At 38.0% G+C, this 14,937-nt stretch overlaps 1 protein-coding gene across 2 annotated transcripts in view; it reads right to left on the bottom strand.

The window, feature by feature from the left end:
- map3k10 (mitogen-activated protein kinase kinase kinase 10) overlaps positions 1-14,937 on the bottom strand; it is a 65,612-nt gene that overhangs the window by 15,279 nt on the left and 35,396 nt on the right. For both annotated transcript variants that reach the window (XM_036585014.1, XM_036585015.1), the window contains exon 3: positions 1,934-2,114. In XM_036585014.1, coding sequence (XP_036440907.1) covers positions 1,934-2,114 — 181 coding nt within the window. The remainder of the gene's footprint in view (positions 1-1,933; positions 2,115-14,937) is intronic.

A 14,937-nucleotide genomic window follows, 5' to 3' on the forward strand; every position in this document is an offset into this window, starting at 1 on the left:
CAGACGTCTGGTTCCTATCATCACCAGTGTGAGCAATTCTGACTCTGTAACTTTCTCTAGAACAGAGCATTTCACACCAAACCACTCTGAATGATTCTGTTTACATCTTAACCATTTAATTATACAGAAATTTTGAAAAATCATTCAACTAATTAGACAGAATTGCCAATATAGATAATTCAACAAGCTTCACTTGTCACTTGCTGACATCAAAAATGACAAAAGCAACAATTCTGACTCTGTAAGTTTCTCTATAACAGAGCATTTCACACCAAAACACTCTGAATGACTCTGTTTACATCTTAACCATTCAAGTATATGGAAATTTTGAAAAATAAATGGAAAATGCAATTTGTGCCTTTTCTGAAGGAAGTTCCTCAGTTGAACTTCTTCTTTTTCAGCACCATTGATAAAATATATATACAGATGAAAATGTGCATAATTTACAAAACCAACTGAGCTACATTTTTGTCTCTGTAGGTGAGCAAGCCAACATTTATAAATGTGTGTTTATTGTGTTTAAATGCTATTTATTCCTGCAGTTGTACACGATTTTTTGATATGAAGAAAGCTACAGTTGCAGAAGTGTTGTTCATTTTGTCTCGCCATTACGATGGTGTTTTAGGGCCTCGAGAATAAAGCCATAATATTTTGAGATAAAACGTCGTACAGTATGACATTTTGAGAATAAAGTCATAATATTTCCAGAATAAAGTCGGAAAATTTGAGATAAAAAGTGATACGGTGTGACATTTTGAGAATAAAGTCATAATATTTCTATAAAAAAAGTCATAGAATTACGACATTAAAGTGGGATGTTACCAGGAAAAGCCGCAATATTGTAGGCAAAGGGTTGCAAAAGGAAGGTAGCACCTCCTCCCAATGCATTATGGCAGCCCCCCTACAATTAGTCTACTTTATCTCAAAATATCGTTTATTCTTGTAACTTTATGACTTTATTATCAAAATATTGTGACTTTATTCTCGAAATATTACGACTTTATTCTTGAAGTCTATTGGTTTTATTTTTTTTACAAGTGGCCCTTAAACGCTGTCGTACAGCATGGCTGCCTTTGTGGAGAGGTGTGATGTTGTTTCACAGTAGGGGGGTCTCACTTCTCCTCTTTCACCCCTCATTGCTCGCTAGCAGCTCAACACAGAGACCATATTTAACACACAGAAAGACAAGTGTCCTATTTACTCTGATAATAACATATATTTTATTTGTTTACATAAATTCATAATATCTGAGCCAACTTCCATTCTTCAAGAGGTTAATGGCCTGGTTGTGCAGAGAGCTAGGAAAGAGCAAAAATATGAAGCATGCGCTAGACTCTGAGAACTAGGCTCAGAAACAATGGATTAGAGCAGGATCAACGGCAAACTCTGTAGTGTTGTGTCCCTCCATTACCTCATTGTTTCTTTAAACAATGAACCTGCTGACTATTATTTGAGTATTTGATTAAGCTAACTGTTATGCCTTTTGTTGCTTTCTTTCCATCATCATTCAAAGTTCTGTCTGTGCTGCAAGCAACTTCTTTTATGGAGAAATTAAACGACAGAAGTCATATCGCCCTCTATACATCTTGTAGTGTACTGCAATCTGTCAGAATGACTGTAGGTATCATATGAATATATTAGAGCAGAGATCATCAATTCAGTACAGCTTAATTGTTCCGTTTTAGCACTAAACCTGTCAACTAAACCTGGCAATTAACTGACCTGAGATGAAACAAGCTTGTCTTGAGCAGGAAAATCAACCAAACTGTATTGTTCTCACTGAAACTGACGTTATAGAGCACTTTCTCTAAGTAAATGCCATGGTGACAACCACGTTTTATTCTATGACAACTAATCGACTCCACTGTTGCTGTGGTTTTCCAGGACCAAATCTGTAAACAGCTCGAAACCAGGCCTCCTAAAGCTCTCTTACCTCCAGACATCACTGCTCTTAGAGAAGAGGGACAGTTTAATGACCTCCGGAGCCATCCAAGCGTAAGTGCCCGCTGCACTCATCTTAGTGGTGCGATGCCACTCCCGCGCCAGCCCAAAGTCCGTGATCTTTAGGGTCTTTCCACTCAGATCGTCCCTTTCCACCGGTTCCAGGATCAGAACTGATGAAAGACAAAGAATTAATATATCATTTCCAAGCAATTTTCAATATATATATACAATATTTCTCTCAAGTTAAAAATGCATTCCCACAGTACCGTTTTTATTGTATCATAACTACAGATGATAAGGTACCAAAGGCCAGGGCTTTTTTCATGGCACTGAAACCCCTTAATATGTACTGAAAAGGAACATTAATAAAATATATTCCAAAACACAAATGTTGCCAGAGTATGTAAGCTGACAGACAAAACTGCCGATTGCATTTTATTAATGTGGAAATTAAGTACATATTGGGTGACACTTTATTTTGAGTGGTCCTTTTTAGATGAAACAAACATTCAACAGACTTTGAGTAACATGTCGAAAACATCGCGCTGCTGTCGGACCAAAACTCTGTATCTCCATTTTTGTTGTTTTTTAGTTTTTGACATACTTTAAAAAACCTACTGTCCTGTATATTGTATGTAAATTTCAACATGAATGGACCAAAAGAAACGGCCCAGAATTGCTTGGAAAAAAGTCTGGTTCCATTGACTTACATTAAAAGTAAAGTGCGTTTTTTCCTTCTCCTGTAAAGTTACCGGTTTGGAGATACGAGGTTTTGTCCTGACAGCAGTGATCTGAGGGTTAGGATTAGGATTTGGGTTGAGGTTAAGGTTAGGGTTAGGATTAGGCCCAGGGCTAGGGTTAGGTTTTGGGTTGAGGTTAATATTACAGTAAGGATTAGGGCCAGGGTGAGGGTTAGGTGTTGGGTAAGGTTGGTAAAGTTAGGTGTTGTGTAATGGAAGTAACATATTAACAACACATCTACTTAATGTAAGTAAAGTCTCAACAGCACATCTTCAAGATATTTACTTCAATGTATTCAGATGCTTCTCTACTGCTACTTCACTGATATGCTATTGATGTGTTACTGATAATCTGTTAAGAGTTTATTAATCAGCTACAAAGGACCACTGCAAATAAAGTCTTACCACATAATGCAATTAAGTCAATTCAATATATTATAGAGTGTCTTCACTGGACACTCAGTGCTCCCAGCAGCACATTTTACTCTGAATTTGTTTTAAATGATATGAGAGTATAGCTCAACACCAGTGCTTCTCAAACATTACTCACAAACGGCTTTAACAACAAACGAGTTGAATCTGTGAGAACAAAGAAAATACACTTTTGACAATCACTGATCCAGACTAGAGCTGCAATGTACCATTGTACATTGTAATACCACTAATATATGTACTACTGTAATATCACAGTACTGCTCTTTGTAATACTGAGATCACAGAAGGCCGTAACATGCAAAAAAGCTCTCCAACAAATCACAAAAAAGTGTGCAAGCTGACCAACCCTGGACACTCCAGATGGGTTTCTTTAACCACATCGCATCAAAGGTTCAATAATGTGTTTATATGTTGTAAAGCTTACCACAGTCACAATATAATCACAATGGCCTTTATTCAGTTGCTTAGAAACGAGTGATTTGATCATCCCGAATGCCCTATGAACTACTCCGCATCTGATTCAGGAAACCGTCGTACGACAACAAAACAAGCGGTGAGTGTGAGTCCCTTATTTACATATCATTTGCAAAAGACACACACCCCTCAAAAGACACGTACCCCTCAATTTGTCCTCATATACATATAATTTACATGAAGCACACCCTAATTCACACATCTGTTTCAAAAAGTATTTGTGAGTGGAGTCTGGGGTCGTGCAGGATGTGCACTGCCCCCCCTACTGGCTAGATGGGAAATCTTGGGAAAGCTTTATAGTGTTTAAAAGAAAAGAAAAAAAAGAAATGTAGCTTTATTTTTTTTGAGATTGTACAGTGATCTGACTGTGAAAGTCGGCTGCTTAAGCAATAATATTGCATTATATGAGCTTCTCCTGCACTGGGTAAGCTTTGCTTTGCAGTATAGCAGTATAAAGCAAAAGTCTTTAAATAGAACGTATAGGCACAGCATTTCTTTATATCACTGTGCACATAAAGATACGTCCATTCAGTTTAGTCCAAGCGTTGTTGTGTCCAGTTATTTGTAATAGTATTGTTATTTTTTAGTTTTATCGTTAGTGCATATATTACTGATGCTATTGATAATAATTTTGTAATAAACTGCAAATCAGGCTTTTAAAATATTGCGCTCAAATTTACACTACTGATAAAATTCTATGAGCACAATGATTTATTTTTTTTATTCACTGTTTCACAAGCTTTGCAACACTACATCCAGTTAATCAGGCCCAGTTACTTCCTATCCATAGAGTGAAACCCTGGCCTTGTTTAAGCTAAGCCTCCTGGGAGCCTCTTCTAAACCTCTTGTTGCTTGAAAAAAGCAATTGATCAGTGTTCTGTAAGGTCTGGTGGTCCCACAATATGCACACACACAGCACAGATCTGATCACAGGTGAGCTGGTTTGTGCCGAAGGAGCAGCGTAGTCTTCTAGCGTCTAGTCACAGAAGGCTTTAATCACAGAATTTCTTTAGATGTTTTTTGTTCGCAATCTAAAATATTAGTTGTTTTTAGTCTGTTTTGTTATAAAATAATAAAAGAAGTAAAACTAAAGCACAGTGTTTCACCTTTTGCAGTTTTATCAACAGGTGAAACCAGCGAGAGCTCCCACTGCTGGATGTTTGCACACATAAGCAATCAACTTCCTAAAGCATTCTTCGCAAGGCCTTATAATCAAATGCAGATCAATTTGGGCTTTCTTTATAGACCTGACACTCCAAATAGTATTTAGTGTTGGTATATAAAAGTTGTACAATATTAAAAAACATTAAGTTTTTAAGGATCTATTAATACTATTCCTATACATTTCTACAGAAATATATGGAAATTATCATTTGACCTGTACAGCATTCAGTCATACAGGAACTCTTTGTACATAAATTAATTGACTACAAATGAACTCCTTATAATCACAATTACACTTCTTGAAAATAAACGTGTAGTGAATGTATATTGTAGTGTTAGGGTTAGCACTGTATAATATGAATAATGATGCTTTGCTATTAGGGCTGTCATTATTGCACAATTAAACAGAATTAAATGTTGTAATAAAAACATAAAATTGACCTTGAACAACAACCAACTCTCTCTATTACACTATCAGAAAAAAGGAAACTGCACAGGTACTTGACTCCCCCTCCCCAACAATATACTATCAAAGGTACAACATGGCTCTTAAGGCCCAACTGTATATCTTAAATGAGTGTTTAATGTACACTATTCACTTTTTTCTGGGAGAAGGTGCATATATGTTCTTTTTCATAACTTCTTTTAAAGAAAAATAACTAAACTAAAACGTTTCTGAAGATGTAGTGTTGAGGGCGCCACCCCAGTGAGAGTGTTGGTATAAATAAATAAATAAGAGTTTAGTACCTTTTTTCTGAGTATGTTCAAGAAATATCTACTAACTTATCTCTGTCAATTATTTTGGAGTCTTTTAAAGGCTCTGCATGGTCAGTAATAGTTAAATTCATTTGTATTGTTAAGCCTCATTTTCAAAACTTTGACTACTTAATTAAACATTAAAATACTCCACAGAGTAACTGATTAGTAAAGTAATCAATAGTGGCAGCCCTGTTCATCATATCGCCCCCTCGTACATGTCGGGACTCTTGTGTGGGAGGTGTGGAGGCTCATGTTCAGTGTCCTTATCAAATATTCATCACTGAGCAGTGTGTGTGAAGACAGCGCAGCGGCCTGGAGAGAAACACCTTCTCCCAGCATGCTCACACAGAGCACACACACACTCATACATTTGCATGTTTAAACACACACACACCCCAGTATGTTTGACACAGCGGCATAACACACACGCACACACACACACACACACACACACACACACACACACACACTTTGCCCTTTATTCATGTAAACTGACCCACACTTCCTAATGTGTTCACTCATGCATGCTAAGTCCACACATACACACACTTACCCACGTGTTTTAATACAATTTCAGAACATGAGGTCATCTGTACTGTGTCCCTTAGGTGTTACATATGTATATACCTTTATGTGATAATAACAGTGATTACACACATATATATATATATATATATATATATATATATATATATATATATGGGAGATTCACTCGAAAGAGGCCCCGAATATTCTGTAATAACTCTTGCTAGGATGAAGCAATCTGAACGAACCAATGTGCAATGAGCTCCTCAGTATATGGAGCTTTGAATAAGCCGGGATGCCCCTGCGTCAGAGTGTTGAAGTAGGCGCCAGAGAGCCGTCGCGACTTTTAACCTCCGGGTGCAACGTCCGGACGCATACCCCCGTACGCCTTCATGTGTCTGGCAGAAAACAGAGATCACTTACAGCATCGCATGTAATGCAATCAATTACACATACGTCAAGGTAGGTAGCGTATGTTTTTGGCTCAGATTGCTTCATCCTAACAGGAGTTATTACAGAATATTCGGGGCCTCTTTCGAGTGAATCTCCCTGTATATATCGCTGCTGTTGGAACAAAATCTCATATCTCCAGAATGGTAACTTTACAGAAGAAGCAAAAATATACTTTACTTTTAATGTAAGTCAATGGAACCAGAATTGTTTCCAAATAATTTTGGACCATTTCTTTTGCTCCATTCAGCATGAAATTTTCACACAATGTAAAGGGCAGCAGGCATTTTCAAACTGTGTCAAAAGCTATGTGTGTATATATATATATATATATATATATATATATATATATATATATGTAAATATGTGTGTATGTGTTTTTTTAAATCACATAAAAATAAAAATTAAAAACAAAACAAAAATGGAGTTACATAGTTTTGCTCAGCCAGTTTCCACTGAAGTCCCTGTAGTTACTAAATAATAGGCCTTAGTATGTTATAAGTCTGAGATATTTAAGGGTTAACCCCAAAATTTCAGGTTAATTACAGGTTAATTACATACTAAGGCTTATTATTCATTACAACGACACACACAACGTTCCTGAATGTATCGTCTAAGGAACCACAGAAATGATATTTAAAGGGGTATTTAACTGGGCAGTAAGTATTTTTGTGCTGGAAAACATTAATATTAGAATCAATACAAACAACATTATTACAATAAGTAGTGATTTTATGTGTGTCATTGTTTTTGCCGAACTGTATTCATTTAATCTGAAGTCCCACTGTTGTGGTGTTTTTAATTGCAAATACATGCTTATTGTCAAATACAGTTTGCTTAAAAAGATCCTCAATAAAGCCAGTAAGTGTGTAACTGTTTTAGGCCTTTTCAGCCATTACAGACATGAGTCACAGTGCAGGAGACGGAAGTTGCCAGTGAGTCAGCAGTAATTAAGGCGTGTGGTTATTATTGTCAGCGCAGCATTGTCGCTGAAAAGTTATAGAAAGTTTTTTTCACTAATACCTGTCAGTCTGCTCTTTGTTTTACTGGGGACTCTGCATTCTAGCTCTTTTCTAACACTCACCCACACTGGGAGGGCCATTAAAATGGAAATCAAGAGTTTTCCCGTATGACTCATAAATATTAAATAAAAAAGAAAAGCTCTCTAAAAACCGGGTGGTGTCAGAGTCTGACTAGTAAAACATTTAACCTTAGTGAGTTAGAGATGTGGGTTAAACTACATGTTTAGGGAAATTGCAGGAGATGCCCTGTGTGACCCCATGAACATTTGACTGTCAGTTATTGGAGGAGTGTCCTGAACTTCCTGTAATCATACTTAAACCGATTGTCTCAGCATTATGTGGATTTGATATTTGGTGTATCGTCGCTGTCCAAAGAAAAACAAGTATCTCCAAAACGGGCAACTTTACAGGAGAGAGAAAACGCCCTTAACTTTTAATGGAAGTGTAAAGAGATTTTATTGTAATTGATTTTGGGGCTTTTGGAGTTTGCCTGTTCTCTCCCGTGTCTGCGTGGGTTTCGTCCAGGTACTCCGGTTTCCTCCCACAGTCCAAAGACATGCAGTCAGGCCAATTGGACATGCTAAATTGCCTCTAGGTGTGAGTGTGAGTGAATGTATATGTCTGTCTGTCTGCCCTGCGATGGACTGGCGACCTGTCCAGGGTGTATCCTGCCTTCCGCCCAATGACAGTTGGGATAGGCTCCAGCACCCCACCGCGACCCAGAAGGATAAGCGGTTTAGATGATGGATGGATGATTGATTTTGGGGCATTTCTATTGGTCCAATTATCACAAAATTGTCACACAATTTAAAGGAGAACTGCCGTGTTCAAATGACATAGAAAAATAAACATTGCCAAAAATGGAGTATATGTTTTTCTTCGGACAGCGACGATATGTAAGTAATATGTGTTAGTAAATTACATACAGCACTGTGCAAAATCAGAGACTGTCCATTCATTTACTTAACTGCCTGTCAAAACAGCCACTAAGTACAAGTTATTGATTTTTCAGAATCAGGGAAAATCAGAAAACATATTTAATATAGAATTCTTCAGTATTTAGTGTGTCCACTCTTTGTCTTTACTAAAGCTTGCATTCTTTTGTGAGACCTGCCTTCAGCTTTTCAAAAGAAATCTGCACTTCTCCAAAGTTCAGTCTTAGATGTTGCTTGAACTTTCTGCTTTTCACAATTCAAGAAATCCCAAATATAAATTTAGGCTCATCAGCTCATAAAACCGTACTCCACATCTCAGATGTCCAGTTTTGGGGTTCCAGTGCAAGTTTTTGTCATTGTTTGTCTATTATCTATCTTTTTCTCAGTAAGGACTTTTCCAGCTCTAAAGCAAGAGTACAGCTTGATTTTCTCCTCTCTGTCAAAGTTGAAAACTGTGCTGTTTATCTGTTGGGGACAGTTTTGATGGTCTACCAGGTCCTGCACACTTTAGGATTCACTCTATATATTTAAAAAAAAAAAAAAGCTTTTCAAACTCCTGCCTAGCCCTGTGCATGCGTCTCTCTCTGCACTTCCTCCTGTGTTTCCGTGTGAGGGCAGCCTATTTAATACAGAAAATAAACAAGAGTGTCAATAGAATTTTTCAAAATTCGAAAACGTTCTGTTGTTTATTTTCTGTGTTAAGTAAAAAAACAGACTTTTTGAATCCAGTGGAAAAAAAAACCTTGTAGCTCCAAAACGTTTTTTCAAGTAACTGTGGACCATTTCTGTCTGTTCACTATGAAATTTTGACACACTGCAAAGGGTAAGTGGAGTTTTTGAGTGACAGAGACGATGTGTAAGTGTGTGTCACCTGTATGTAATAATATAACAAGATAATGAAGAAAGATAGCAAAAATATGTCTCCTGTATTCATATACATGAGTCCTTGTAACAGTAACATATTCCACATTCACTTAAGTAAGTGCCAATATAAACACATATATATCCAAAGTGGTAACTTTACAAAAGAAGGTGAATGTGTTTACTCTTAATGTAAAGAGATATTATCCAAAGTCATTGTGCCCAAATCCTCTGGGCAGATTTTAATAGGTTAACCCCTTGAACAGCCAGGCCCCACCAGAGTTTTCAAACTCCTGCCTAGCCCTGTGCATGCGTCTCTCTCTGCACTTCCTTCTGTGTTTCCGTGTGCAGGCAGCCTATGGAAATGTTTGGAGTGTCAATAGTCAGCTGGCCTGGTCAGAGTTGGGTGAGGCAGGGAAAGGAGGTTTGCAATGTGCCTTTCCCTTATCACCCACGCATATGCAAATGAGAGAGAGAGAGAGGCAGAGAGAGAGAGAGAGAGAGAGAGAGAGAGAGACACAGAGAGCACAGCAATATTTTTATTAGACTGGCTGGATGCAGGTGGAGAGGGCGGATAAATTCCTCTCTCGTCTCTGTGTCGGTGCATATTTTGTTGCTACCCTCATAAAGTCCTCAGTCATGTACAAAATCTTCGAACTCCATTTTTTTTTCTTTTTATTTACACCTTTTGCAAACTCAGGCTCACCCTTCACACTGTATGAGCATAATGTTGAATAGACCAATAGAAATGCTCTAAATATGACAGCTACATGTCCTTAGTTTACAGCTGAGAATTCTGTCCCTTCTACAGTAAAGCTGCTGTTTTGGAGATATGAGGTTATTACAACAGTGGCCCTATACTTACTTGAAGTGGGGGGGTCTTTTGTCTTAATATCATTATAAATCACAGAACTCTTATGAAGACAAATAACATGTAACATCATCACTGTTATCACTAGCTACTGTTCTCATGGAACAGCCATCGCTGGGTGTCTTTTCTGTTTGAGGTCAGTGGCAGTGACCTCTGTGTGCAGTGGCATGAATGTATGTGACACAAATGCACTTTGTCAACTGAAACAGCCTGTGTCTCCATATGTGATTTTGTATGGGGTGCTATATGTGTATATATACACATATGTGTGTGTGAGGGGGGACTACGTGTCCTGACTTTGTAGTAAAACCAGTAAAAACAGGGCTACCTACAAAGCCAACAAAGTGTTATAGATTTGTTTACAGCAGTGCTTTTTACAGAAGCCCTCACAAAGCTGGAAAACGCTCATATATTTACAAACCTAACGAATGAGGGCTATGATTAATGTTTTTAACTGTAAAACTGACTTTTTACTGTTTGGTCACTCTGGTTAGGTTTGGGTTAGATTATAAATATATACATATAGCAGACCTAGGAAAATGAAAATATTTATCATTACTGTGATAAATTATGTCACACTGTGTCACTTTTCTGAGATTATCGTGGATATTGTCAGTACATAAAGAAAACTGAACAGCTGCATGTTTCATTATAAAGAGAGCGTTACTAGTCACGTTTAATTGGATTCAGGGCAGTGCACTATGTAAAACATTCAATAAAAATAACTGATTGATAGAATTGATTGATTTTTTTTAAATGTGCCACTACTCGCTCTTTTTTGACTGTCCCAAAATATCAGAAAAAATGTGACATATCATGTACCATAAAAATTTGTTGAAGTCTTTTGTCATATTGCCTGCCACTAGGTACTTATATGGGACATATTATTATTATATATAGGTGCTTACATATAATACATATGGGACATACTGTTACAAACAGATACTCACACACATGTATATATATATATATATATGTGAGGATATTATTATAGGAAACATTATTATTACATATAGGTATTTATATGTCGTGACTGTCCTTTTTCACATTTAAGCACAGTAGCTGCCTTTTATATTGTGTAAAAATTATGAGGAATGGACCAAGAGGGACACTCCAAAATTGCTTGGAATAAAATCTCTTCACACTAACTTGCATTAGAACTAAAATATGTTCTTAGTTTGTCCTGTAAAATTTGTATTTTGAACATACTTGTTTCTTTTTTGGATAGCAGTGATATACAAATGCAATATATTATTATATATTGGTGCTTGTATATATATGTAATACAATGGGAACATATCGCTGCTGTTAGAACCAAACCTCATATCTCCATTTTTGTCAGTTTTTCAGTTTTTGACATAATTTGAAAGCACCTGTTGTCCTTTACATTGTGTGTAAACTTTATAATGAATGGACCAAAAGAAAATTGCTTAGACAAAAAGTCTGGTTCCACTGACGTACATTAAAAGTAAAGTATGTTTTTTCCTTTTCCTGTTACCATTTTGGAGATAGGAGGTTTTGTTCCAACAGCAGCGATATGCTATTACTTACAGGTACATAAGTGTGTGTGTGTGTGTGTGTGTGTGTGTATGTGTGTGTGTGAGAGTGTAAGGAGCATTATGATTTCATATATACACTCACATATATCTAATACATATGGGACTGGGACATGTGTATGAGCCCACGTCCTGACAAGGTATAAAAACGTGTGCGTGAGTGTGCCGGCCTTGCCTACATGCACTGTGATGTGTGGAGAGAATAAGAGAATTGGAGATGGCTGCTGACAGTCATAGTAAAGCCATTGTTATGGCCCCACTCTCCTTTTCTATTTCAATGCCTGTGTCACTGTGAGGGACAGCCGTAACTGCAGGGCTGTGCGTGCGCACCAGCGGGACAACACTGAGACAGGGTTATGTGTATGTGTGGGTGAGAGAGGTAAAATGAACTTATCGCAGAGAGAGAGGGGAGAGAATGATAAGTTGAGTGTATACAGAAAACAAGTCAGGGAGTGTCAGCGGTGAGTGTGTGCGCACTCTGTGCGAGTGTTTGATCTAACACACCTTTGTTTTGTCTCTTTTCTGCTGTATATCTGCATGTGTACGAGTGTGTATGCGTGTTTGGAGTGATATTTGAGAGCACAGTCACACAGGTTTTGCAAGTCCAGCCCTTTAAGCCTAACATCAAACACTGCAGCTCGTGCCTGCTTGACCATTATCTACCGTCCACGCCACCTGGAGCCACCATGACTCCCACTCAAACAGAGCTGCGACAGTTTGCTCACATTTGCAATTGAACAAAAACACATTGCGTCATTGTGGCAAAGCACCAGTGGCGAACTGCGACTGTTAGAGCTGGGCCTTCAGTTTAGGCCACAAATGTCAAAATGTGGCCAAAACATAAGGAAAAAACCCACCTCAACTATAATGCTAACTTCTGCTAGCGCCCCTATAGGATTCTAGTAGTTTGTTAGCACTAAGCTAACAGTGATTCGCATGAACACTTTCTGGCAAGGCTGAAGCTGCTGCACCGTTTTAGGTGGGACAAAAATTTCAAAAAAGGCAGTTCTTGATTAATCACAGATATATGAAGCTCATTATAGACATTATATGTTTTATGTGAAGCTTGTGAGAGACATATTAGCATAGTTTTTATCTTGGCCATGCTCCACCCCCTGTCTACCCCCCCCCCACTGACGTAATAATAATTATTGGCCATTAACATCATCAGAGAACAATGTTAAACTGTAAAATGTAAATGTCTTTTAAACTGTAAAATGTAACTTAACACTGGTTACAGCTGCAACAATTAATAGATTAATCAGTTACTTGTCAACTATAGACTACAGAGTGGTAATTCCAGAGAACTTGTAGAGAGAAGAATTACCACTCTGTAATGTCTTCCGGGGTTCTCAAACACTAGAGGGCGCTCCCGACCGAGTCCAAAATGAAATATGGAGCATTTGAACAAAATCATAGTTCATAAATGCCTTAACATTTTCATGTAAACGAATACAATAATTTCTGCTGTTATATTTTTATGAGCTTTTAAACTCGAGTTATAGGAGTTTAAAACAGCGCCTTGTACATTCATGAAGTCAGTGAGTGCGAACAGCTGCTCTGCTCAGCAGTAATGCCAGCGTTCTGCTGCCCGAAACCTGTTTGCTGTAGAAAAAAGGAAGCATACAGGTAAGTTTTCAAATTAAAAGCTCTCTGCAACATTTTGTAATTGCGACTTCATTACATTTCATAAAATTCTGAAGTGGCTGCAGTAATAATTTCACAGCACATATTATATTATATAATACAGTATATTATTGTTTGGTGGTCTTCTTCAACATGTCCTCATCTGCCCTCATAACACCTAATTCAAGTGATCACTGATCCATCAAAGCTACATGATGCATACTGACACTTTTCTCTCTAATGGCCACACATAGACATACATGCCCGCGTCTCTCTCGCTCGTTCTTTAAATAACTCTCTGACTCAACAGGGCTGTGTCCCAAATCAAGGCTTACTCACTTCCCCATATTTACTCTGCAGATGTTAAACATCTTCCCAGTGCCTTGATGAGTAGTGTACACTCAGCAGGCTGCGGATTTGGAGCGTGCTCCGCTGGGTCAGCTGAAGCTGGGACTGAATAAGGTCTCCTGCTTGTCCCTCCTGCGTTTGTACGACTCCCTGCTGTTTCTACACACTCAGACGACATCGCTGAGATACACTAAAACTCCCTCACACTCACATCGCTGACCACAGCCTTAATCTGTCTTCATTCAGAGACATTTATGTTCACTAGATTGAGCCCAGCATCCTCTTTTTATGTTGTGTGGGGTGGAAAAGAGGCACTAATGACATAAGGAGAGAGAGAGAATGAGAGTGGGGGGGGTAGACAGAAGAGAAAGAGAAAGTACGAGAGAGAAAGAGAAAGGAAAAGACAAAGTAGAAGAGAGAGGGTGAGAAAGACAGAATGAAAAAGAAATAAAATGAGAAACAGACAAAGATAGAGAAGAGAGAAGAGGGAAACAGAAACAGAAAAAAGAGGAAGAGAAAGAAGGAGGGAAAAGGATACAGAAAGGGAGAAAGAGAGAGGAGAAAGAGAGATAGAGCGAGACAGACGAAGAGAGAGAGAAAATTAGTCAGCAAGAAAGAGAAAAAAGAGAGAGAGCTAGAAAGATAGAATAAGAGGGAGAAGAGAAAGAGAGGAGTAGAAGTACAGAAAAAGAGGGAGGAAGAGACAAAGAAGGAGAGAAAAAGATAAAGAAATGCAGAAAGAGAAGAGAGACAGAAAGAGAGAGAAAGAGAGAGGAGAGAGACAGAGGTAGATAGAAGAGAAAAGAACAAGGAAGTGAGAGAGAAAAAGAAAGGGAAAACGATAAAAGGGTAAAGATAAAGGGGAAAAAGAGAGGGGGCTATGAGAGAGAGATGAGAAGAGAAAGAAGAAGTAAAAGAAAGAAAGAAAAAGGAAAAGATAGAAAGGGGAGGAGGAGAGAGGGGAGAGAGAAAGAGAGGGGGAGAAGGAGAGAATGAAAAAGAAATAAAATAAGAAAGAGACCAAGACAGAGAGGAGGATGGAAAGAGAAATACAAAAAAAGAGGGAGGAAGAGAGAAAGAAGGAGAAAAAGAGAAACGGAAAGGGATAAAGAGAGAGAGGAGAGAGTCAAACAAAGATGAAGGGAGAGGGAAAGAGAAATATAGTCAGCAAGAAAGAGAGAAAGAAAACAAGAGAGAGCTAGAAAGACAATATATGAGAGAAAACGA

This window comes from Colossoma macropomum, unplaced genomic scaffold (assembly GCF_904425465.1).
Source record: "Colossoma macropomum unplaced genomic scaffold, Colossoma_macropomum, whole genome shotgun sequence".
Lineage (NCBI taxonomy): Eukaryota > Metazoa > Chordata > Actinopteri > Characiformes > Serrasalmidae > Colossoma > Colossoma macropomum.